This window comes from Aythya ferina (genome assembly GCF_964211825.1).
Source record: "Aythya ferina genome assembly, chromosome: 1".
Classification (NCBI taxonomy): Eukaryota; Metazoa; Chordata; class Aves; order Anseriformes; family Anatidae; genus Aythya; species Aythya ferina.
Genome location: NC_140296.1, coordinates 149077562 through 149103300, shown reverse-complemented (window position 1 = coordinate 149103300; position 25739 = coordinate 149077562). Strand labels below are relative to the sequence as shown.

At 41.9% G+C, this 25739-nt stretch overlaps 1 protein-coding gene and 1 long non-coding RNA gene across 6 annotated transcripts in view; one reads left to right on the top strand and one right to left on the bottom strand.

Annotated features, from left to right (window-relative positions):
• The window catches only part of TXNRD1 (thioredoxin reductase 1), a 37235-nt gene extending 17539 nt beyond the window's left edge, over positions 1–19696 (bottom strand). Inside the window, exons 1-7 of one of the 5 annotated variants that reach the window (XM_084533314.1) lie at positions 19653–19696; positions 7537–7634; positions 5207–5329; positions 2469–2541; positions 2233–2352; positions 1213–1355; positions 971–1086 (exon numbers count right to left, since the gene is read on the bottom strand). In XM_084533314.1, coding sequence (XP_084389440.1) covers positions 971–1086; positions 1213–1355; positions 2233–2352; positions 2469–2541; positions 5207–5293 — 539 coding nt within the window. In that variant the 5' untranslated portion in view covers positions 5294–5329; positions 7537–7634; positions 19653–19696. Of the gene's footprint in view, positions 1–970; positions 1087–1212; positions 1356–2232; positions 2353–2468; positions 2542–5206; positions 5330–7536; positions 7635–8186; positions 8278–8439; positions 9867–19652 lie in introns of those variants that run through there. The other 4 variants (XM_084533317.1, XM_084533315.1, XM_084533318.1 and 1 more) reach the window with 4 other exon arrangements.
• Positions 9194–11022, top strand: LOC311443301. The gene is made up of 2 exons (XR_014697203.1): positions 9194–9671; positions 9910–11022. It is a non-coding gene; the product is annotated as an uncharacterized lncRNA (long non-coding RNA).
• Positions 19697–25739: the final 6043 nt, after the last annotated feature.

Sequence of the window (25739 nt, the reverse complement as noted above, 5' to 3'; positions counted from 1 at the left end):
CTCAAGGAACCCAGTTAAGATTACAACAGCCAGCCTCACTCTGATAGCCTGTAACTCTGGCATTCCTGACCCTTCCACCTTGTTGTTATTTTAAAGCCCTACTTTATCAGCTATGTAATCTACTACCTTTAATTTCACTACCACTTAGTATTAGGGAAACATACAACGTGGTGTTTGAGTTTCACAGGGATTATGCCAGTCATTTATTTCATTATTATAGGTTTGCAAGCCTGTAATTCCAACCTGTGTTTCTACAGTACGTAATTTAGCAGTTAGCCTGATATGAAAGCACATTTTATCCATTTCATCTGCATATCACTTTTTTGTATGTGTGCACACATGTAAAATTGTGCTGAAGTTCCTTGTTTTTTTTTTTAGCCAGACATTTGAAGCAGATTCTCCCCGAATTTGAATTCACTCCCCTAAGCAGCTGGGAAAAAATTGGTTCAGGTTTCAAGACTGGGACTCCCACAGTGTGTGAGGACAGACACATTTCAACCAGCTTCACAACATCAGCTACTTTCAAACTCCCCCTTTCCCTGACATTGGAGCTGGAGTTTCTCTCCATGCAGACTTGTGCTCTTCATTACGAACAAAACTCAGTACACGAATGGAAAGACCATAAAGAATAAGGAGAAAGCATGTGTAACAGTAACTGGGGCACAAATGATTAATTAATTTTATGACAGACACGCAAATCATTTCTGGGATTCTCAAGCTGCTGTTATCAGCTAGAAATGGAACTGTTCTAGCCTACCACCCACAGGCCAGTGGTGTCCACCAGACAATGTTCCCAGCACCTTGACATCTGCCTCTAGCTCTTCTCCTCCTTACTCTCCTCTAAGAAGCAGAAAGAAACAATATAGAGAAACAACAGCATGCAAGCAGCACTGCTTATGCTTTACCACCATTTCTCACAGGTTAAGCATTTACACACAGTGAATGACTTCACATTCTTCCCTGTTTTTACCTGCTAATGCAGTATTCCTTGTCTCCAGGGATACCCAGGTAGCGTGGCCTTTCACCAGTAGCAATGAGAAACCTCTCAGCTGTGTACAATTTTTCAACTCCTCTTTTATTTGTTGCCTGTGAACAAAGCAATAGTCCAAAGTGAGTATTTTGTAGTCCTACTAAGGGAAATATTATTCTTTGACGAACACCTGCATTCAGAAAACACTACAGGAAGACCCAGCAAACAAGGCTAGGCAGTACCTTAACTGTGTGTGGCTGAACAAATTCTCCATATGCATTCTCGTATGTGACTTTCTTCTCTCTCAGTGCTACTCGATAACCCCAGTTCAGTGAGCCAATGTAATTCTGAACCGATTCTGTCATAGTCATCCAGTTGTGTTTGACTGTTGGAAACAAAACAGATGTTTGTCTTTCAGTCTGACACTTATTTCCACGGCCAACCCCATATTCCCAGACAGACTTTTTTCATGACCCAGTCACCTTTGTCCTGTTCCTATTTCACTCCAAGGTAACTCTACTGAAATTCAAAGAGCTACATCAGCAGAGACCAAACGAAAGGTCAGTGAACCAGATACGCCTTAAACAATCAACGACTTGCCTTCTGCCAAGCATTTGCGATATTTCCTCCCTTTATTAGCACAGCCGTAGCCTTTGACACATGGAACACTTAGACTTTGCATATTATTAATCGTTTTCCAATGACACATGCTCTGAGCAGGTGACATTGCTCAACAAATGAAGATTATGCATCTCAGAGGTGCCTCTGCATGCTCCCCCTTATAGAATTACACCCTAAATAGATCCCAATCCTACAACCATGCACTCTAGAGCTAATATAAAGAAAAATTCAGCTTCTGATGTAGAAGCAATGCAGACTGAGGGAACAGTAACCCTTGCCTGCAATTATTAGTAAGCTTCTGTTTCTAACAAAAACATTTTGGGGTATTCCTTTGGATGTTGTGTTACATTCAGAAATAGAGTAATATCTTACTGCTTTTATTCACACAGCAGTGTGAATAAATCAAACACTGACACAATGAGAACATATTAAAAACAGATCAAGTGCTGCAAGGCAGTAAGTCCTGTGGCTCTAAACTTGAAAAGCACTTAAGCTTATGCGTAGTCGCTCTGAAGTTGCCTAACATTGTTAAAGCCAGCACATAAGTGCAACAAACACTTGACTGTGAAAAGAACCTATGGATTTTCAGCACAAACGACAAAAGTGGAAAAAAAAAAAAAAAAAAAGTTCTCCTTCTGTACCTTCTTCTGTAAACTGCCATCCAAATTTGCGTGAATCTTGCAAGGCTTGTCCCAGTAAAGCTGCCTGGTGCATCAATTTTTTAGGTATACAGCCCACATTTACACAAGTTCCTCCAAGACCTGAGAGAAAGGCACAGAATGCATTTTTCACATTAGTGTGGCTGATCCCAAAGAACAATCAGACTCTTAGTAAATAATGTTCCCTTATAACAAATTTGCAATGAAGAAAAATTTACCCCATGAATTTCCCAGAGGCGTAGGCGTGACAAAATCCAGCACCATCACTTTCTTTCCATATTTGGCAGCCTCCTGCAAAACAAATTAAATAAGACATGTATCTAAATATTAGAGGTTAAATTTGGAGTAGATGATAACATCATGCATTGATGAAAAGCTTTGTGACTTTTAATTAAGCAATAATGAATGATTTGCAAGAGAACAGCCAGACAGCCATTAATCTTCAGAATTAGTCTGTGCAGTCGGTAGGAAAAAAAGATGAAGGGGAAAAACAGGCATTTACTCTGCTAAACATGAGCATGGCACCAGTTGATCGAGGACTCTGGGAGTCAAACCTCTTCTCGCCTCCATCCCATCATTATGTTTACAATATTTCCCAACATGACATTTGCTTTTAATATATTTAACAAGTTCTTCATTAATCTGGTTTTCCATTCATAGATGGTTCCTCAAATGTTTGTTTGAAACCACATCACACAATGACATCAGCATTCACGTGGCCAAGCATTACCACTACACTCATCCAGTCTTTCTCCTTGTAGAAAAGAAACACTCAATTTTGTGTACAATACACAGTTGTCAGGATGAGGTCTTGCTCTTCACCCTAGTCAACATGTGGCACCCTGACTCGACTTTCAGGATGCACAGATGTCATCTGTTCCGGAAAAGCAATGATTTATTTTATAACTCCCCTGAGAAGTTTCATTAGCAAATATAGAAGCAATGTGTGTGCATGATTCTGAGAAATGGAATTTCTACACTGACTCCAGTATTCCCTTTGTGCTTTTTTAAGAGAAAGGCAAAAATCCATGGTAATAACTGGTACCAGAGAAAGACACTTAAGCACTACAGAACTGAGAAACAAAAGATTCCTCCACGAGATGCAGCAAAATAGCTTTGGTACTTTGAATAACCACAACTGTGCTGCATCACGTGATAAATTCTCAGACATGTAATAGCAACTATAGGCACAGGATATTACCCTAAGGCCTTGGGTTTGGTTTGGGAGGAGTTGGATAGCTTTCAGCATTAGATTACTAGTAAGACTCGTTAATCCAAATAGTTGACAATCAAAATTTCAATTTTAAATGCATCTCATTTCATGCAAAACACAAATCATATTTCAAACAACATAGGCTATAGACAGCTTAAGAAAATGTTAACGTATGAAATTTCTGCTTCCAATTAAAGATCAAGGTTGGCCAAGAGGCTCACTTTATGCATTAGCAGCACCTTTGATAAAGTTTCTCAGAAAGGTGCTTAGGGATTTAGATGTGTTATTAATGCTTCCTTACAACAACAACTCTTTCAAACAGCAGTTTGAAAGCACATTACCGGCGTTAGCTGTCTAACCAGAACGCACCATTCCCAAGCTCACACTCAGCTAGATGGAGCTGTACATAACAGAGCACAGCACTGTACTGCCACCTCAATAGAGATCACAAACAGATAGAACCACATCTGCACGGTGATAAGCCCACAGTAACAAAACCTGCCCTGTAGGCTTTCAGACCTTGCTGGATTTAGTGCAATGTGCTGTGAACACAAAGGTGGCTTAGGGCTGGAGCTGTTCTCTGTGAACTGGTGGTGGCCTGGCAGTTTTGATCTGGGTCTGTGGCTGTGCTGCTCAGAGTCAGCTTGGCAGCACTGGCACTCACTGTGGGGACAAGCCTCCAAAATAAAAAGCTCTGAGCACCGTATGGAGAGGAAGGGGAAGTTGTTCACACAATATTGCATGTGTTATAATGAAAAACAAACATGTAATCAACCTAGTTAAATTGCTGTAGATATCCGGAACTTGGTACAAGAGCTGTATGGTTGTTTTTTGTTGTTCTTGTTTTGTTTTGATTTTTAAAGCACTAAAAATACTGAATAAACTAAGTATTAGTCAGAAGCCTACCCACATAAAACAGCTTCATTTCAACTTAACGAAGCTGTTTTGAAACACACACATTACTACTGATAGCAAGGGTGACTTTATTGATCTACCGTCCTTTGCTCCACAATCACATGAGTACACTAAGAGGCAATATACTTTATATGCTGAATAAGGTAATTTATCTCTAGCCCCACACCTTTTCCATCCCACAGCCGAGAAATGATGCAATAATCACCACAGCTACAGTCTCACAACCTCGCATATGCATACAGCAAAGCAAAGGAGCCTCCTAATGGGAATTTCAACAGATGGCTTTTCATTACTCCAAGCCGGTTTTGCATTCCTGCATGTTCTTTTACTCTTTCATATTAAGCACCCCTAGACCCTGAAAACTTCTCTTTCCAGGTCCTCTGAATTTTTGTAGATCTTATCTTTCATCCTTGGCCACGACAACAGTGCCTTATTGATGGACAAACTACCGATATAGATTACAGACATCCTGCATGTTACAATCCACCACAGCTGTGCACTCTCACTCTGTTAAGATGAGTAACTTCTGGTTTCTAACAGCATTATCTCTGATCAGTGGGCATACAGGGGAACCAAGTTTCACTCCACTGAAATGTACACCATGACATTTTTATGTTTTTCTGCTTCTGAACATACGGAAAATACTATTGTATTCTACACCTACGATATGGAGAAGACTGTCTTTAACCTGGAGGTAACTTCAAAAGAACTCCTGCTGAACAGGCAGAATTGTTTCTACAAGTGTTCAAGATATCCAGATCCAAGGTGCTGAGGATGTCAGCCACCCACTTAAAAGGGCAGTGTGAATCTGTATTTTCTGTCCTGTACCTTGGCAGCGGCCAGACCGCCTGAGCCCCCACCGATGACAATGAGGTCATAGTCGTAGGAATGGGGCGCCGCTGTATGCCCATTCATTTCCAGCAGACTCTGAGGATTGCCTTCTTTATGTGCCTGAACAGAGAAAGCAAAAAGGATTAGAGAATATTGAAACATTAGCCATGGTGCTTAAAAACGAGCATTTTCAGCAGCAAATCTTGTGATATGGGAACGTAAGTGTATCTGTATTTTCTCTTAATTAGCTTTTTAAATCTTCATATTCTTAATCCATTGTTGGATAGCTCAGTACCTATTAGATACCAAACTATGAATTTCCTTGTTCTTTGGAGACCTGGGTTTCCTTGCAGAGCTTCGTCTTCCGCATCGCCACAACCCCAGTGCCTCCTCATACTGTGGGCACCAGGATGAGATGCATACCTGCTGACACAGGCATTCTATGGATTTATTTTATTGCTTTCATCTGCCCTGGACTTCCCTAATTAGTTTTTTCCCCTCCTGCTGCATATATGAGTAGGAAAATACAACAATATGCAACACCATAACAATCTGCAATTACCAGCCTTACCAGCTGAATGAACAGAACTATCTGAAGAAAATACTTTCTGAAAATGACATTTTTTTTTTAACATGATTAGATTATCACAGTACCTAACTTTGGAATCAAATAAATCAAGTGTGATCACTAAAGTTTCTGAGAGGTTTTGTTTTTGGTTTTTTTTTTTGGATCAGATGACTACAACCACAGGAAAATAATCCCGAGTCCTAAAATGCATTCTGACCGCTCTGTGCCACACAGAACATTACATTAATCTTCATATACTTTTTCTAAAATGATTCTTCGTACTCAAATTGTGGAGTTCCAATCAATCAGGACTTCAGACCCTCAGGTCCTTCAAGTTGCTGGGAAAATTCTCAATGCCTCTCAAAATGCCCAACAAGATTTGGAGTAAGTAAACACGGGATGCCTCAACTGATACAAATCACTGAGTATCAACTGAACACATGATAAAACTTTTAAGACTTAACAACAAAAAAAAAAAGTAAATAAAGAAACCTCACTATGTCACTTTACAAATCTGGTCACTTTTATTCAAGTGTTTCTGCCATGGTAAATAGAATACAAGAAAACAGAGACGTTTTCCCTCTCTTGTCTAAATTTTGTTTTGCATTAAGCTTCCCTTTGAGCTCAAGCCATTCTACAACTGCCTTTCTCTGAGGTTAGATTAGTCCCTCTCTCCAAGCATAACTGGTGCCAGTGCATCTGTATCAGTGACAAAAAATCCCTGACACTCCACCAGACCACACAGTAATTTCAGCAAAAATTCAGACTCTACTTCTGCCTGTAGGAAGTTACATTCGTATTAGTCTTTCATAACCAGCATGTTATTAGTAAAAACCAAAACCTCGAAGACATCTGTCGTTTCTGTGAAAACATCCAAAAATACCTTGTCTTCCTTCCTTTTCTCTTCCCGCTCTGCCACCCCAACATATAACCCTGCCACTGAATCTTGTCTGCACTCAGTTCTCCTTTTTTCTATTTTTCTAACAGTCATCAGACAAACTTCCTACTGCAATCAGAAAGACTAAAAAAGGACCATGTATCGCATTATGGTGTGCGGTTTCACTTTATTCTTATTTAGGGACAGAGAACAAGAGAAAGCACGTTGTTCATTTCTGAAGTATACCCTCTTGTTCGCTCAGCGACAACAGGATGGTGTGAAGCTTAAGGGCAGACTCAAACTTACCTCCCACGCAGTCATCAGACCCAACTACCAAGAATCGCATCTTTACGATGTGTACAGATGTAAAGTATAAAGAAACTACAATATCTACTCATGGATTTTGCTTAAATCACTGCTCATAATGCCAATTTTTTTTAAATCTTCCTTTTAGGAAAAAATGCTTTGTATTTTTACATGTGGATTAAGAAGCTTCAGCTTTTATTCCATCAATGGTGGAACCATTACCTTTGTTTTTTTTTTTTGTTTCCATTCAATGGAACAAACCCATTGTTTGGCTCATTTTTCATAAGCTCTTGATGAAAACATACTAAAAGCTTAGATCACACATAGTAGATTATAACCTTCCCTGATGAAACCATCTCCTAGAACTCCACTCTAAAACAGCCAGGATATGGACAAGCTTTGCTTCCCGTTTAAGGGGGCAACTTGTTCCTGACCATGAATCAGGACTGCGACCCCATACTGAGAACGTATCTCCTCCTTTCTTCTCCCAAGAACTGTAATTTTTCTTTTAAGTTTATATTCTTATTTTTTCACGCCAAAACTAAATTACAGAGTTTAAAATGCATGTCCCCCTACCTTTAAAGATTTCTCATGACCTCCTATTTGCTTCTCTTGCACAAAAACACCTGGCTGTGAAGTCTCTGTGGTTACTTCTTGCAGCTTCTGTGCACTCTCTGTGAAATAAAGGACAAAACAATGTAGTGTTTGGAGTGGCGCCCTTTATGTAGGTTGTGCTCCTGAAGCGAAATTGTCCGGGGGAGTGGCCTTGGCAGCTTCATCACTTCCTCATCAGCAGCACGCCTGTCTCAGGGGAGTGTTTCCTAAGGCAACTGATGAGTCATTTGCAACGTTAGGATGACTTGCTATATTTTTGTCTTTAAGAAAAATCCCATACGAGAACTGGCTGGGATTCCAGGACATTTTGCCAATCTGACCAGATGCCTGAAACAAAGCAAGGAAATACGATCTGCTGTGGCTAAGCCTGCAACTTCGGTCTAAAAGAAAAACGGTGATTTCTGCTTTTCTGAGTAAGAAAGTGACTTTTTAGTGCTGTTGTGCTACCATTTTTTCAGTCTAAATATTTTAAAGTGAATTACAAGTTCCCATTTTGCTCTTTCAATTAGTTCCCCTGGAAATTTCTCTCAAATCTTTAACGATATAATCACATTTTTCCCCCCTCCCCCATGCAGCCCCCCTCTTCTCCCTCCAAATAATTTCTGCCTTACAGAGTTTGTTCCTCCTTTGAAATCCTTTAAATAAGCATTTTCAAAAGTCTGGAAAAGATCTGTGCCGACTCACTGGTCACAACTGATAAGGATATCCTACAGAAAAGGTAAAATATTAGCAGCATGAAAAAAATAACATCTCTATACATGGTGATACTTCACTAGGCATTGCATGGCAAAAAAAAAATCTGATATATGACTGGAAGCCACTATCAGCTCTGCCTTCCTATACATAACTCTGAGTTATGCTAACCTTCATTTCCAACAAATGGGTCAGTACACACTTGTTTGTGTTTGTCACATACATCCTTCACACTGCACAGCCATCACTAATTAACAAACTCTGACACGTGCCCATAGCTAGACAAACAGCCACACTGAGCGTGTAGACATTCCTTGGGCAGGGAGCCCACAAATCTGAAGAGTGTTCACCCAGACGCACACAAACACAAAAAGGCACTCACTGAAAACTGGTTTGTAAGCTTGCTGTCTTGGTTTTCCCTTCTGCAGCTTGGTGATAAAATCCCTCTATCTCACAAAGGTGTTAGGAAGAGTAACTCGACTGATGTTGACAAAGGGGTTTAAAGATCTGAGTCATTACACAAGAGTTAATAGCAATATTAACGATGGAGAATTCTTGGCCTCTTCTAACCTGGGGAAAGAACCCAGGAATTCATGTCTGCATGTACACACAGACACACCCGGGAAAAGCAAAAACACAGGCTTGAACACTGGTCACCATCTGCACATCGGAGGAATTTTTCTTCAATACATTATCAAAGCTACAGTCCTGAGGGTACCTAAAGCAACTGAAGTCTTGTAGTTTTTTCCTACAAGTCTGAACAGCCTCAGGAATGTTCATGTAAAATTGTATCTTAAATCAGATAAAAACCTACTAGTTAGACAACACAGACATTTATATAAGCACCTCTATCTTCAGGCAGATCTCTGCTAGAGGTTCACAGCTTTACCAAGGGCACCAAAACCCAAAGGCAACCGTAACCTCTGGCAGAAACTTGAAAGACTTTTGTCTGCAGGTTCTTACTGCTAGGGGCCTCTCCCTTGTTGGCCCGGGCAATTTGCCACAGACAGAATGACAAAGCAAAAAACACTTTTGCATCAGGTGCTGGCTCCCCGTAAAAGTCCACCCATTAACGACAATTATAACAGCCACCGCTGGTGAATCGATGCCTTCCAGAAATCGATCAGCAGATACCATTCCTCAGGCTGAGATTGCTGAACTCCACCTGGGTCAGCGAGCTGCTCTGGACCATTCTGAGATATGAAACACGAGGGGCTATTCTCTTTGCTGGCCGGCATCAGCACTGCCTTCAGCAAACCTGCAGCAGTTTGTGGCTACCTCAGGAGGATCCAGCGAGGCTCCAGCTCTGCACTGTCACTTTTTGGCTTTTGTTAGTCCCAATCCAGGTGGTGGCTGCTGTGTATCACCTCCCCTACTGCCTGCCAAGTGCTCCTTGATGTGGGGTGAGCTGAGGCACCAAGGCACTGCTTTTGAAGGGGATAAACCTTCTTGGGTCTAAGGCTACTCTCTTCCACCATGCTGTTTTTTCTTCTCCTTCCTGCCTCTATACTCTGTCCACATGCTTGGCACCAGCTCTGGCAGCCAACAGACCCTTACACGAGCTAAACTGATGCACTAACCCAGGAGAAGAGAAAACATGGGCGGGTTTTGACCAGGCTAACCAGGTCCCTCCCCTCACAGGAGGATCCCCCGAGTGACACAGCTGGTACAAGGGAGCCAGTATATCCACACTGACCAGAGCAGAGGAAGAGGAGGCAGCAGGATTTCTCTCATTGGTGCCAGCAAAACTGCTAGATTGGCTCAGCAGGTTGTTAAATCAGCCAAGAAACTGCCTTTCTAGCATTTACCCGAATAAATTTCTGACACAGACCATGCTAGGCCTCACTACCACTTCTCATGCAGATCAAGAAAGAATGAACTGTAGTGTTTTAAACTCATATCCTTACTGGGAGGGAGCTTCCTCATGAACCAAAGTTCATGCTGGTACGGTGGCCTGGCCTCTGAACTTTAGACTTGTGTAACTCATGGCGGGGGGTGAAGAAAGGCACGGCTGGTTTCAGAAGGCCTTGACCACAGAGGAACCTGACAAGCCCTAGAGAACAGCCCAGACCCGCTTTGTGAGCAGAAATACTCTGGGGTAAGAATTGCCTTGTTCTGCTGAAGTGTTCACCAGCTGCACAGGCAGCACGTGGGGCTAAGCAGAAAGCCCGGGCCTTGCAACTGCTCGCCGTGAAGTAGCCTGAGGTGCTTCAAGGCAGAAGTATGTGGTGATTTAGCCGGATTCTGTATGTCACACAGAGGCCATTATTAACGAGAAGGAACTTCGCAATATTTTTAACAAAATCGTGTAATTAAAAAATAGCTGTCTTCGGTAATGTAGAAGATGCCTCTAATTTTGTAACGCTTATAAAGAGTCATGTGGCTTGCTTTAAAGTCTTATCCCCAGGCAGCTGAGGAATGCAGGATGTTTCATACGACAATGAAGATTTACCTTTTGCTCAAGTTAGCTTTGTAGGTGGAGAAAGTTTCAGCTTTTCCTCCTCCCTGCTCATTTCTGCCCTTTCAGCACAGGTCACTACCTCCCCGCTTGCACAAGCTCAAATATTTGGAAGTGATGGGCAATGAAGCCATTATGTGATCCAGATTACAACAAAAACCCAAACCTTTAAAATATGCATGCCTCCAGCCTGGATCGTGTCACAAATCCATGCTGAGAGGTTGCCCTGCCATCAGCTGAACCAATGAAACTATGAAGGAAAAAAAACGTGGGGCAGAAGGCAGGAAAGGATGAAAGCCTCTTAAACTGGCTTTACCCCAGAGGAGTCACAATGCACCTGTACTTTCAAGAGATTCAGGATCAGGGGATGAGAAATTAAAAAAATGATAAGTAGAAACTATATTTTGATGAGCCAGTGGTATAAGTTAGACCCTCAACTTATCTCACACGCTTTAATTTTTTACTGTGCCAGAGACACAGAGCAGCCTTACAGCTAGCCAAGAGAAGCAACTGAGCTGGCTGGTGTAGAAATGTCAGGGCTTGCTAAGATAAGGACTGCGTGTGCTGTGCTCTAGTGATCCTGGCCAAAAACCACTGTTACCTTTGACAGGGTAAACCAGCAGCCCTGTGGCGATTTTCATTCCTTCCAAGAGCTGATTCAGCACCTGGCTGCCCCGTCAGAGGAAGTTTAAAGATAGCTTAGAGGTACATCTGCCTCCCCACCTGTACACTGCCAAAGTCTGATCCCACACTAAGTCACTAACATGAAGACAAACCATCCTGACATCATTTATACACACGGAATTCAGCGCCCACTGACGAGCACTGTTAATCAGAAGTGAGCACTGAGTGAGTGACTGCTACTACTGAAGGCTGGTATATGCGAGCCCTGAATCCTGCTGCCTACACGCAGGACCAGGATATATGCTACACCCTAGTACTAGCACCTCTAGCCTTCTCTCTGAAATTGGCTGCTTGTCCTTAAAGATGGGTAAAACACCATGTGTCATCATCACTGCACAGAAATTACACTGCTAGATAAGATCTTTGTTTTTCCTAAATGTCAAATATCAATGCGTCAAAACCCAGAAGTTTAAGAAAACTGCCTCCTTCAGCTTTCCCACCTACACGCACCAGCAGAGGAGTGGCCAGCAGGTGGAGGGAGGGGATCGTACCTCCCCCCCCCCCGAGCTCCTGTCTGGAGCACTGCATCGATGCCTGGGGCCCCCAGCACCAGAAGGATGGGGGGCTGTTAGAGCAGGTCCAGAGGAGAGACACAAGCTGAGAGAGCTGGAGAAAAGAGGGCTCTGGGGAGACCTCATTGCAACCTTTAGCATTTAAAGTGGGCTTATAAAAAAGATGGAGAGCAACTTTTTACAAGGGCAGATAGTGATAGGACAAGGGAGAATGGTTTTAAACTAAAGAGGGAAGATTAAGATTAGAGGTTAAGAGAAAATTTTTCACTCAGAGGGTGGTGAGGCACTGGCACAGGCTGCCCAGGGAAGCTGTGGATGCCCCATACCTGGAACTGTTCAAGACCAGGTCGGTGAGGCCCTGGGCAACCTGATCTAGTGGGTGGCATCTCTGCCCATGGCAGGCTTCCCTCCTTTTCTCCCTGGATTACAGGTCTGTTCTGTTATCTGCCAGCTTCCCACGTGTGCATTCTTCACATAGCACAAAGCAGCGCCATATGTGGAAGCCTAGAAAACAGCAGTGACTTGACATATTGCTGAAATGCCCCAAAGGTGTTTACGTGTTTGCAGTGGTTCTCATAGGAAACATCTCTCCAGAAAGCAGATGCACAGGTTTTCTTGGCTTTAAGAGGACCTTGACTTTATGCTCTCTCCATGTCCCACTAGTAAATCCTTAATCCCACTGGTGTGAGTTACTTCATTGAGTAATTACAGTTTTCCTTGCAATCGATATAAAAGAGTAGATCCAAGCCAGCCCTAACATCCCCAAAAGACTGTGATGTGTAACCTGGCCCTCTGAAGTCCTTTTCAACACTCATTGCCCTAAACTTACTGAATTCAAGAGCAAAGGTGAACCAGGAATTTCAGACATAGTTGGATTCTGACTCCCTGTTGAAACCAAAACCCATCAAGCTTCAAGACTTACAAATAAAAGAGCAAAGCACATTCTCCTAAGAAATGTGAAGTTTTCTGTAATCTGTTACAGTTTGTACCTATTCAGTATGCTGTTGCAAAGCGCTTTAGTTTCAGTTGTATTCTTCCTAATCTACTTTTTACACTTACGAGCATAAGACTTCTTCCATTTAAATAAAGCATAGCTTCACGGGGAGCAACATCCAGACATAACGTGGAATAACACAACTTTGCACTTGGTTGAAACACAGCTACATTAACAGAAAGTGGGGGGCTCTACTTTGGCACAGATTTATGTTAATGAAGAATCTAATCCATAGTGTTACCCTAAAACACAGATGTCCTTCATGAAAGCATAAATTCTTTTCTATCACAACTATTTGGGAAGAAAAAAAGGCATTTAAAAGCATTTTCGTAAGTGGAAAAATCATGTGGATACAAATATTCTTCTGAGTGCTTTTCAACTTAAGTTCTAAGCAATAGGAGAAAAAAATGTAATTATCCCCAGCAAATTAAATGCAATTAACCTAAGAACAAGATAGGAAATGATGGAACGCTTCATAGCTCTGTTTTCTCAAAGAACAATAGAAGTGTGCTCAGAACTTTTAAACAAACCTCTACCTAGCAAAGCAAGAATTACAAAACCAAGACAAGACAAAGAATAGATCTTGACAGAGGAATGATGAATGCTGCAGCACACAAAAGACGTTTTCGTGACTTCTCTCTGAGGGTCGGATTCAAAGCTCTCGATGCCCCTTCAAAAGCTCTTGCTTGAATGAAGGCCCTAAGTGATGAGATTCTCTCCTTTCAGCTCAGTTTTCTAATGAGCATCTGGGGACCAACTGAGCAAATTCCTTCAGTCTGCTTTTGACTCAGGATGGGTCAACCTTGTATCATGAGCAGACTGCGAGGCACCAACTTTGCATCCAAGAACGAGAAGAGTTGCTAATGTAATGCAAGCAGCTCAACACCAAAATATCTCCTACTCTGCCTGCACACAACCAGGCACTCCAGGCCATTCTGTGTCCCATCCTGACAGTGTGCAAAAGAGCTTCTGAAAATGACCTCAGGTCCTAGCAAAAGAAGCAACTCCTACTTTCAGTCACTTATTTTCTTTCTATTTTTCTAAGTGTCCATGCAGCAGTGCCACCAAGTCCAACTGTAATGTGACAAAGTATTTTGCTTTACTGATTTCAGCAGGGACAGCATCATGCTCCATGGCTTGTGATGAAAAAACCTTGAGACACGTTTTTGCCGTAAAAATTAGGGAACTTGACAGCCCACTCCAAGAAGATCCATGTTTTCACACAGACTTCCCTAATAGCTCTCACACCACCAAAGCCTTTGGCAGTGTAAGACCACTGATTGCTACTTATCTTAGAAAGTCTTCTTATGTAACTGTTTACAGTAAACCATATAGGATTTAGTGAGGTTGCTCTAATTAGCATTAATAGGGATGTTTCTGTGAGCATAACATCACATGCTAACCTCAAATATTTCTAGAGCATCTACAGTATAAACTATTGGCTGAAACAGAACTAGCTGTGTACATTAACCAGAGGTAAACTTCAGACTCTCTCTTCCTTAGTAAAAAGGTAAGTAACGCTAAATGAGTTAGGTATCTTTGAACAATTCCATCTTTCATTTTATTCCATGTTATTTCACTGTGAGCTAAATTAAATAGGTTATGAAAAACCCAGGATAAACCTTCTCTGGCTTTGGAACTTTAGTAAAACTTCTAACATCCCATATAAAGCTTTACATGCAGCCTTCATGGAAATCATCACCTGAGAGCACCAGTAACTTTTAACATGCAGCTTTGCCTATTCCCACCAAAAGTCCCAGCTGCTTTTGGATTTACCCTTGGTAGTCTAATGCGTTGAGTAATCCAAATCAAAACAAAGGAAGCTGATTTCTGGTATGACTACCTGTAGGTGTATCATTCTCGCTGTGCTCACCCTTCATTTGGGATGACCTGCAAAAGCTGAGCTTCCTGATTTTTTTTTTTTTTTCTGGAAATTCCTGTGGCCGCTACAGACTGTGATTAATACTCTGCTGCTAGAGGAGGAAGTACCACCAGCCACACTTTAACAAGTGTGGCACCTGAGGCACTGGGAGGTGAAAATCAGCAGGGTGAGTACTCAGCAGGGCTGGGAACAGGATCTCCTGGTAGTCTGCCATTCATTAGACCTTACCGCCACCAGCCATGCCTTTACTGTTTCTACCACAGTTAAAACCATTTATCCAGCTCCATACATCTCTTTGTAATTAGGGTTGTGTTTGAGTCATACAAAACATCAAAAAATGGAGGGAAACATCCCACCCAGAATCATTCTTTTTGCCAAACAAGTCAATATTAAAAGTGAGCAAGGTTAAAGGAAACACAAAGGTTTTGCAGACAATCCCCTACAACATGCAAAAAGTTTAAGGCAGTTATTATACTGTGAAATATATTTGGGTGCTTTGTTTGGATGCCTGACACTTGTTTTTAATCTGAGCAAGGCTTTTAATAGGAGGAAAGAAGCACTTGTTTTTAACCCAGAGTAACCAACTTTTCTTGTCCTTGAAAAACAGAAGAACTTGGGTGGAACAATTTATTCCTGCTTGTAGCAGCACAGCGAGCAATGACATTGCATTTCTACGAGCTGAACAGAACAGCACAACCCAGCAGATCCTTGCCCTCAAACCTCTCCTGCTATGTACCTGCTGCAACCCACCACCAACCTGCCGCATGCAGATTCCAACAAAGGTCTGACTGGAAATGGTTGTGCAGGATGGGTGGAAAACAACAAACAGCTCACATTCATGCAGTGAGAAACAACGCACAGGAGCGTGCTTGCTTTGTGTCAGGCTGTGCAAACAGTGGTGGAGTTAAGGAAGTAGAGAGCTTCCTTACTGCCACAGTGGGAACGCAGTGCCAGAACACGCGGGAGACAGCGGTGCCAAACGATGCCTTCTTTGAGCAAAACAGGCAAGTTTGCTACTGCAGAAGATGAAGTAAGAAGATATCTCGGTTTACTCCTTGAAATTTTACAACATTCTTAAAAGCTCAGGACTACGCTAGAATAGGCTCCTATTGTTTTCTATCCCACGCCAAATAATAGCACCAAGGGAAGAAAAGGACACGCACCATTAGAAGCGAGACAAAATCTTATCTGCAGACACTACTTTAAAGATTCTAATTGCAGGAGATACAAATACAAAAGGAGGAAGCACACAGTAAAAAAAAAAAAAAAAAAAAAAAAAGTATGCAAATAAAAGTGCTTGGTAGATAGAGTTGGAGCAGCCAACAAAAACAGGGGTCACATGGGGTTTAACACAGATAAGTCTGACTACAGCAGTACAAGGCATGGAGAGTACAAACAGCAATGACAATAAGCTGAGGAGAGCAACTGCTGTGAGCTTTTTTAGAAGAAAAACAGAAAGTAAGCCAAGCTGGAGATGAGGAAAGAGAGAAAACATCAGGTACGGCTTGGCAAGTCAAAGGACAGCTTTTCCAGGAAGACGTGCAACATGACACCGCGTTCAGAAAGGAGGTTATTGAAAAGTATGAATGAGGAAAACAAGATCTGAAAAAGAATTTCTCAGGAAATACCCAAGTCCAGGTGCTATGGACTGGAAGGCAGCTGCACTAGAATAAAACAGTTCGGTTGGAAGGGACCTGCAGCGACCATAAAGTCCAACTGCCTGGCCGCTTCAGGGCTAACCAAAAGTTAAAGCATATTATTGTGGGCGTTGTCCAAATGCCTCTTGAACACTGACCACCTCGCTAAGAAGCCTGCTCCAGTGTTTGACCACCCTCACAGTTACGAGATTTGTCCCAATGTCCAGGCTGAACCTCCTCTGGTGTAGCTTTATGCCACTGCTGTGTGTCCATTCAACAGGCAGATAGCAAAATACAGGAGGCATCAAAGACAGAGCTTTCTCAGGAGACAGCAGGTGTAAAGTTCACTCACTTTAAATCAATGAAAAAAAGGAGAATAAGTTATCAATCCAACCTACTGAATTAAACTATAGTGCATTATTTCATCTGGTACTTGGTTTGCTTTCAGCAAGCACAGCCGAACAGACAGTAAGACATCCTACCAAGGGATGTCCAAGATAGGCTTAATGAAGGAACAGCCTTCAGACAGGAACAAGCCACCGCTTCTCTCCAAAAAAGTCTTGGAAACAGAGAAACCATATTAATGGCCTTGGAATAAAGAGGACCAGTACAGTACATTGTGAGGGGCAAGCACTGCTCCCAGTCACAGTGGAAATCAAGGGGGTGCCATACTGGTGAAAAAGGGGAGAAGGAAGAGCATGGGCAACCATGGTGTCACCTCCAGGAGCCAAGTCTGCTCCATAAAGGGTGCGATGACACATTTGTTATTGTTACACCTGAGCAGTTCACAGGCAAATTATATGGTCAAACATTTGCAGGAAATACTACAGAAATAATTTTTAAAAAATTGGGGCCTCATTACTCACGTGTTCACCACACGTGAATGTCGGTGCAACTCAATAACCACCAGTGCTGGTAGCCCAACGCAGAGCTAGGACCTCTCATATTAGCACCAGAAACAAGCAGCAACGATTTGAACAATACTTTGTTAATTTACTTGCTAGAATCCAACCCAAATCCCATTCCAAGTCCACTAGACCTTTCCAGGTCCACCGGGGTATGTGCTGTGTCCCAAGTGCCCAGTCCTGAAAGGAGCTGGGCAACTTCAGTTTGACTTGTGCGTAAGTTGAACTGAAAACACAGCCACTCAAAATTCATCTAGCATGAGGATCTGGGCTGGGGGGGAAAACAGCATTTGAGGAGTCCTGCAGGAACAAACAGTACATTTCAGTATATTTTTATAAGGCAAAAGCTGCAAGTCAGGATATCTCAATTCTGAGATGTGAAACTTGACCATCAGTTTTGGTATTTCTCATGATTCCTTCTTTGCAATAATGTGTCGGTTTAATAACACACAAAAAACCCTAACCTGTGTGAAGACAAATTAACAAGAAGTCAGGAAAAGCATTATCTTCTGAGTTATTTCCAATTTTCATACCTTAACACCCACAAAGTGCGTCATAAATACTGCTTATTTGAAATGAAACTGGTAAAGTAAACTAAATACTATTTGAGGATTGTAGGATAACCTTTTTAAAAGCACAAGCTAAGGACGAGAGAATGTTTTAAATAGCTATGGTACACAAAACATATATACACATTTTATCTTAGAATTTTTACTTTTTCCTACAATAGCCATCATTCTCCTTGCCAGTTTCTCTCGTTACTGGCTTACTACTTTTTGGTTTTGTCAAACACCATTTTAGGTCTTTTAGTGCATTCAAAACTCTGAGTTTATTATTCCCATTGCTAAAATGGTGGAAAGGTGGGAAAAGATCCAGAAGGTAATTAAGAAATTCTTAAAGCTAGGAATGACCCAATTTCTTCCTCCTGCTACTGAAAGGAGGCACAAGTTTAAATACACCTTGTCTGAGAGATGTATGTAGAGGTAAAAATAAATAAATCAAAACCAACCCACTCCCTGGTATGACTAACTGTAGAAAGTTAATTTAAGATAGTCCCTGTTTCAGAGGCATTTAAACAATGAGTAACTAGCTTATTTGAATTATGTTTCAGTTTTCAAGTAAATTACACATCACTATTTGCATTTCAGTAATTATTTGTTTTTAATCTTCTTATTTAACCTCTTTTAACACCACCCACAACTCCCCTCTTCTCTTGTCCTTGATGGATATTGAAATATTTGAATTGTTTCTTCATTGGGCTCGACAGAATAATCCACTCGTATGTGACCATCCCAGAAGCAAAGCTGCCTAGATGCTGAAATATAAAGCTTAACATCAGAGTTTAAAGCAACTTTACTACAGAATTAAGACACTCCCAGCATTGTGGAAAGGGTAGCAGGGAATAGTAACGTCTTATACTGAAAAACCAAGATACAGCAGAGTGTATAAATTGAAGCCCAAACAATATGTTCTTTTAAGTCAGGTTAGCCCAAATGACTCAGATTCACAAGGTTGGAATAGCTGGTTACGATGCAGGCTTCCTTTCTGAGGTTGTGTCAGCAGATACACGGTTGTCCAGAGGAACTGGGTTGGGTATAACTAAACAGATATTTATTCTGCCTCAAACTCTGTGCTACCATAACTGTATCTGTTTTAAAGCTAAATTGGGCATTTCTACTCTTAATAGGAACATGGTAATGGCAGCATTAGGTGAGGGACCTTCCCTAATGGGGTGAGTGCTGTGGGTTAACCTGAATGCTCTCGGGGAGCTGCATCACCCTGGAAGCACAGGGACAACTGGATGCTTTTAACAAATACTTGAAAATGATCTTTTCTTCAGTCTTGTGTGTTAAGGTAGAAGACCATCCAGTGTTTCCAGTGCCATGCCTTTCTGTTTGTACAACAGAAAGTTACTAAGCAATACGCAGCCACAACGATAAGCCCATTTCGAGAGTTTTAAAGGGTTATAAACCTCATTCGTGTCCTCGCCAGCTCCTGCCTCGCACAGCCCCTCGCTGCACAGCCACCTCCGCTCTTCGCCACGCCACCGGCGATTCCCATTCCGCAAAACAACCCTTGAAACGCGTTACCTGAAAGCTGCCAAGGCGCTTTCGTTCCAGTGCTCTTCAAACACCGAAGATGTAACTCGGGCTTTCCAGGCAGACCCCTTTCCCTGGCACTCGGCAGAGCCGAAAACACCCCTCGAGCAGCCACGCTTTCACTCCGGCGGGCTGCTTTTTCCCCGCTGGCTGCCCCCAAGCTCACAGCAACCCCCAGCGATTCGGCCACGACCCCCGGCGGCTGCCCCTTACCTGCCGGGCGCCTCCCCTGCGGGCAGCCCTCGGGCGCCTGCCGCACCGCCTGCCCCTTCCTCAGGGCGCCCCCCATGCCGCGCCTCGGCCCCCGGCCCGGCTCCAGCGCGATGGCGCCGGGCTTAGACCCAGCCCCGGGCCTGGCGCGACCCCTGGCGGTGCCCAGGCGGAGCCGGGCCGGGGCCTGGCCGATGTTAGGAGGGAGCTGCAGGTGTTTGAGAAGTGTTTTTGTGGCAATTCATGTCCCTAACTGGAAGAGAAGCACCGAGTGGGATGGGGCTGAGCGCCCCGCTCCCCTCGGGGATCCGGGAGGTCCTTGTCTTAATGAGCTCTTAATGGCCCCCTTGGTGGCTCTCCCACAACATCAGGGCAGGAGCAGAGCCTGCCGAGGAGATTCCGGGCCTAAACAGAGGAGACAAAAAGGGTGGGATGAGCAGCAGCACAACAGCTCGCTGCTGGTACCCTCGGCTCCCATTTGAACTTTCTTCACCCTTCCTTGTTACACCAAACGTGGCAATTTATGCAATCTGTGTTCTTGCTTACAGGAAACAATGACTTTTTTGGAAAGGTTTTAAAAAAATAATTGGATTTTTTTTGGTGGATGGAGCTTTTCAGATGCACAAATTGGCTGCTGAGCTCGGCAGGGCCAAACGCTTCATGCCAAGGCACTGCAACAAAACGCATGCTGGAGACCCAGGAGCTCCTAATCCAGTTCCTAAGACCAGTGGACAATTGGACTGTGGTCCTGAGGAAGTCACTCACGCCAAATATCCCCCAACATTAAACTATAGGGTCTAGTTAGCCTATAACACCTTCAGAGTTACAATTACCTTGCTAATGCTTGTTACACCCAGCGCTGAAACACAAAGGCTCTCTACTCTGACCCAACAGTAACGAACGATGAGCGACAGAGGAAAGGACTAATAGAAAGGGAAGAGAACAAGATAAAAACTTTGGAATCTTAAGGCTTGAGGCATTACCTCACAGTCCTCAGCTTTCTTTTTTTTTTTTTTTTTGCACACAAGAATTCAGCAATTCCCATTTGTGATGCTGTATTACTCTTACACTCTGCAGCAAGATCTCCAGTGTCAGCTGGAGTTTCTAATTAAAAAAAAAAAAAAAGACAACTAAATTTATAAGTGGAAAAAAGTCTCTGAACTCACTGTGGGAATGATCACTGAGATTTCAGAAATAATGTCTTCAATACAGATATCTGTAACAGCATAAATTATGATGATAATGGGGATAATAACTGTTACATGCATTCAGGGGTTATTACAGCTTCAGAATTAAAGTTATTAAAATCATTTGCTGAATAAGCTTAGGGAAGAAACTCTATTCTGCCAAACCCCATCTCAATATTTCCATAAAATGGGGACTACAAGCTGACAATCAGTCAACGTGAGAAAAATCAAGTTTAAAGAATACCTTGGTGTGCTATTTCTGTCCTTGAAATCATTCACAATATTTCATTTTGCGTATTGTTTTGCAATTATGTTCCCATCATGTTTGCTTTCATTAGGAAAAGAAAAAAAAAAAAACAACTCAAGTTGATGTGGTGAAGACATATTGAAGGAGAAAAAACTAAGTCTAACATTTGAGATGTTTCATAAGACTGCAGAACAGTGCATCCAAAATACTAATTTTCCAAAGTCACTTTAAAATTTTAAGTATAGTAACCCAAAGAGTCTGTCATTGCAGAACAGAGCCTTGATGCTGCATCCAAAGACTAGCATTCATTTTCACCTTCTTCATCATCCCACTCCTCCCAATCTGCTGCTTCTTCCTACACAGTTTTACTTGCACACCTCACCTCTTACCCTAGTTATTAGAACCACCTCATTAATACTGCCTTGAGGCCATTCAAAGTGCAGCCTGAGAACTTACATTCCTTAACTATTCTTTTAATCAGACCACTCCTGATCTCAGCCTTTGTAAGAAATCTCCTTTCCAGTTTTTCCATGGGCTTCATGGTTTCACATGAGTCACAGGTTGTGATCAACCCCAAGTTCCTATAAAATTCATTTTTTTTTTTTTCTGATTTATTATTTTGCCAGAGCATCGTCTCTCCAGTTATATCCACTTTTTTACCATGTTTGTGTGATTCTCCATCGAGGTCTGGTCTTCTGTTTGCTCTTACAATGTCCCCCAGGTTAGATTTCTTTCTGGGCGAGTCCAAGAAGTATCTAAGTTTTTATTTTAACTTCTCCTAGAATTTACACTTTCTGAGGCTTATGAAAAGCCAGGCACATCCATTTATTTTAGAATTTATTCTTAGCTGGCTGAACTGCAAGCGTACATGAGGTCCAGTGCTGTGCCACTGAAATGAAAGCAGAACATGATAACAAGAATGCCACACGGAAGAGGATGAAAGAAAAATGCTGTATTACTAGTGAGATCTCCTGGTGCCTTGTCTGTCCATTACATATCTTTTCCTTATTCTCTGCCTTTCTCTCTTTGTTTTGACTCTTTGGGAGAGAGACTTTATCTTCCTCTCTGTTTAGAACATGCTTGACATTTCAATTTCTACTACTGTCCCCCTCATAAATAATCTTCACGCTGTCCTTTTCCAGTAGCAAGGACACACATCGGAGAGCAGTCTTCAGGATCATAAAAGTTTAAGGACACCCTGGATCCTGTAGTATCTCCTTGATACAGGCATGAATTTAAATCCCTGTTGGAGTCATAGATAAGTCTGAGCACTGAAATTTTTGGGAAACTGAAAGTCTGTTTCAACTCCATTCCAAAGCACTGATTTAGATATGCTTTGGGTTTGTCTTCTAGTCTGTTAGTTCCATCAACATGAAACTTTAGTGCACATCTTCAAAAATGCCATGTTAAGAAGCAGGACAGCAATGACTGTCTCATTAAAAATATCCGTAGAACAAAAGAAAGCCTTGAAAATCTCACGCATAGTGTCCTGTCTTGAATACTGGACTATCATAAAGCATAGACTGCATAAAATACCATTGTTGGTGCTAAGAGATCAGCTGTGACAAATTCAATTAATGTGTAAGAAGTCTACAAAATACTTATTAATAAAAATAGCAATTACATTAAAATATTAACTGATAACATTTTTTATAAAGATGAAATGTAAGGTGTCTCACACTGTTTTGAAATCTTGATAAGTTATAGCAAACATTTTTGCTGCATGACTCCCAGTGAAGAACCCTGCAACAGAGTCACGATAATCTAAAGGATACATCAGTGGGACCAATCACTCAGTTGTTTCTGAGCTAATTGATTCCCTGTGGCTATTATAAAAGTGACCATCAAAATAATAGATTTCTATACATTCCATCTATATATAAACTAGGAGGAAGGTTTGTCACAGTAAATGAAGTGCCCAGAGTGCCACCTTCTCCTTATAAGTTGCAGAATTATTGGTGCTGAATGCAAAATAACTTAAATATTCACATTATTAAAGCTGGCACAGTCCTTGTATTTTCTGCATGCCATTGAAATACCTGTCATTTTTGCAAACTTAGGTTCTTCTTACCTTACATCAGCCACCTAAGAGCTTGGCCTCTCTTATAAGCTCTTGATCTAAGCTCGTTCTGTAGCCTGCAGAGAAAGACAGGCATCTCCAGATGGCAACTCATCTTCCAGAGACAGGCTTCCACTGCTAAAGAGTGGGCCTATCCATCCCTAGCCCTTAGTTTGGACAAATTCAAGTGAGAATTCAAGCTTTCATGATGAAGTTGACAGAAGAAATCTATGTCTCTGCCTACACTACAAATGTGACAGTGTCAGTATCTTAGCAATAGTTGAGGGGCACAGTTAAGATCCGCCTGTGGTAACAGATTCTGACTTGGAAAACAATTTTGTTTTAGTGATGCCACTGAGACAGTGGCAAGCTTTCAGCTCTGCAGTTTGGAATCCCATACAGTCACCTCGACAGGTGAAACTACAAATACTGACAAGTGTCACAGCCTCTGGAAAGGTCAGATACTTCCAAGAAAACGCTGAATTCCTCCAGTCATTGCAAGCAAAACTGAGTCATCAAATCTATTAGCATTGTGCAATTCAAACACATGGACAAAATGTGGGAACGTACCCTTTGGAAAAGAAGATCTGATGATACAGAGCAAAACTTAGCTCTGTAGTTCTCTGGAGCCCCTATTCCATAAACCAGGTGTATCAGAACTGGCAGTCTTAGGGTTTTCCTAACTGTAACTTTGTAATCACAATTGAACTGGGCAGTAATCCACGTCTTCACTTCCCATCTTCATCTAACGTGCCTTCTGGGCTCCCTCAGCAATGCCCAAAACAGAGCTGTAACAGAATGCAGCTTTTCCACCCATGGGAGATGTCAAGTTTCACTGCATGGCCATTAAGCAGCTGCTTGTTCTCTTACACAGCAGAATGAAGTAAGATGTCTTTCACCATACTCATGCTACTGGGTAAATTCAATCCCACATATAGCTGATAATAGGAGAAGACCAAAAACACATAACCACACAATACAGCTGAGTGCAGATGATAACAAATAAACCCATGTGAATGACAGCTGCAAATGTGCCATATATCTAGCTACAGAAAAGTTTTGCTAGAGTATCTAGTTTTACTAGAGATACTGAAGCTTTTCTTTCTATACTTTGTATTACTTGTCATAAGGTTTGAAAAGCCAAATAATTTTATCCTTTGCCATTTAAAATGAACATTGATTTTTTTCCCCCTGTGTTTCAAAAGGAGCCCGAACCATTGCACACGTTTTTTTTATCCGGGAGGCTATAATTGCATAATCACAAAGCAAGGCTCCTGTCAGATTGCATCTCAATAAAAGTGTGGCATTGCTTTGTGGAAAACAAAGTTAGAGTTTCACCTCCAACTGTTGCTGTATTATTCACGGCCAAGACTTCTGCCAAGATCTCATCTTATCTTTTAAACGATTCTGTCTGGACCACCTTCTTGCACGTGTACTTTGATGTTCTTTGTTGCTCTTGTGGTGCATTTATACTTGATGCTTTAGACATGTTTTAACAAATCAATTACCTGATTACAAGTCAGTTCTGCTGCAAGTACATTTCAAAGGGATTGCTGCTAGCCACGTTTAACCCCACCTGGCTGAGAGTAACTAGTACATCTAAACTACAAGTAGTATCTTTGGATCTACTTGCTTGACTAGCTGTTCCACGGGTAAAAACAATGAGTTGATTTTTCTTTTTATCTAAGGGAACAAGACTTATGCATTCATGCACTGCCTATTTGTCTTAGCTCCCTAGGTAACTTTTGAAACGTTGGCCAATTTTAATCAAATTTACTTAGTGGTATACATATCAACATACTAAATTTCTGTACATCTTTTGGAAAATAAAAAATAATAATAATTTAAAAAAAAAGTATTTGAGTGCAAGGAAATCACTCAAAAATTATTTCAGTCGCAAGAAGTCTTCAGGAAATGGCTTCACTCTTACATGTCTTGTTCTCTTAGTGTCTAAGCAATTTACAGTTCATCTCCAAGTAGGAAAGTAGTATTGTTACTGATGTAGCTGATGGGGAATTGAGGCACAATATAATTAAAATTCAGACTTTCAAAGGTGTTTATGCACCTCTCAATTGACATTTGATGACCTTGATTTACAGTGATTTGCCCAAGAAGTGCACAGGGAATTGAATCCAAGATTGCACCGTGCTCTTTGGACCATACCACCCAGATGGGCTGCAGTCACTTCATAATCACACTTTGTCCAGCCTCCTTTTGGCTGGATACCAATGTGCTGTGAATAAACACCTCCTTTGGTCCCCATGGTGGGGCTGTCAAAGCCGCCTACTATTAAAGAGCTGCCTCTTGGTGCACTGTCACAATACAGCCCCTGCACGACTCCCTGTCAGGGCTGTGGGACCACAGCATGAATGCTGCCCAAGCACTGAGTTCCTTCAAAGTGTGGCAGAATTTTTAGTGTTTAAAGGGCAATACAATCTAAAAGCGAGCTACACTGTGGTAGCTAAAGATTCTTTTCAACATGAGTGAGAGCTATAGATCTATGGGAAAATTAAAAATGTCCTGAACTTTAATTCATTCCTTCTGATCTCACCCTACTGTGACTCCTGAGCTTGGTTACTTACCTGTAGAAAATCTCT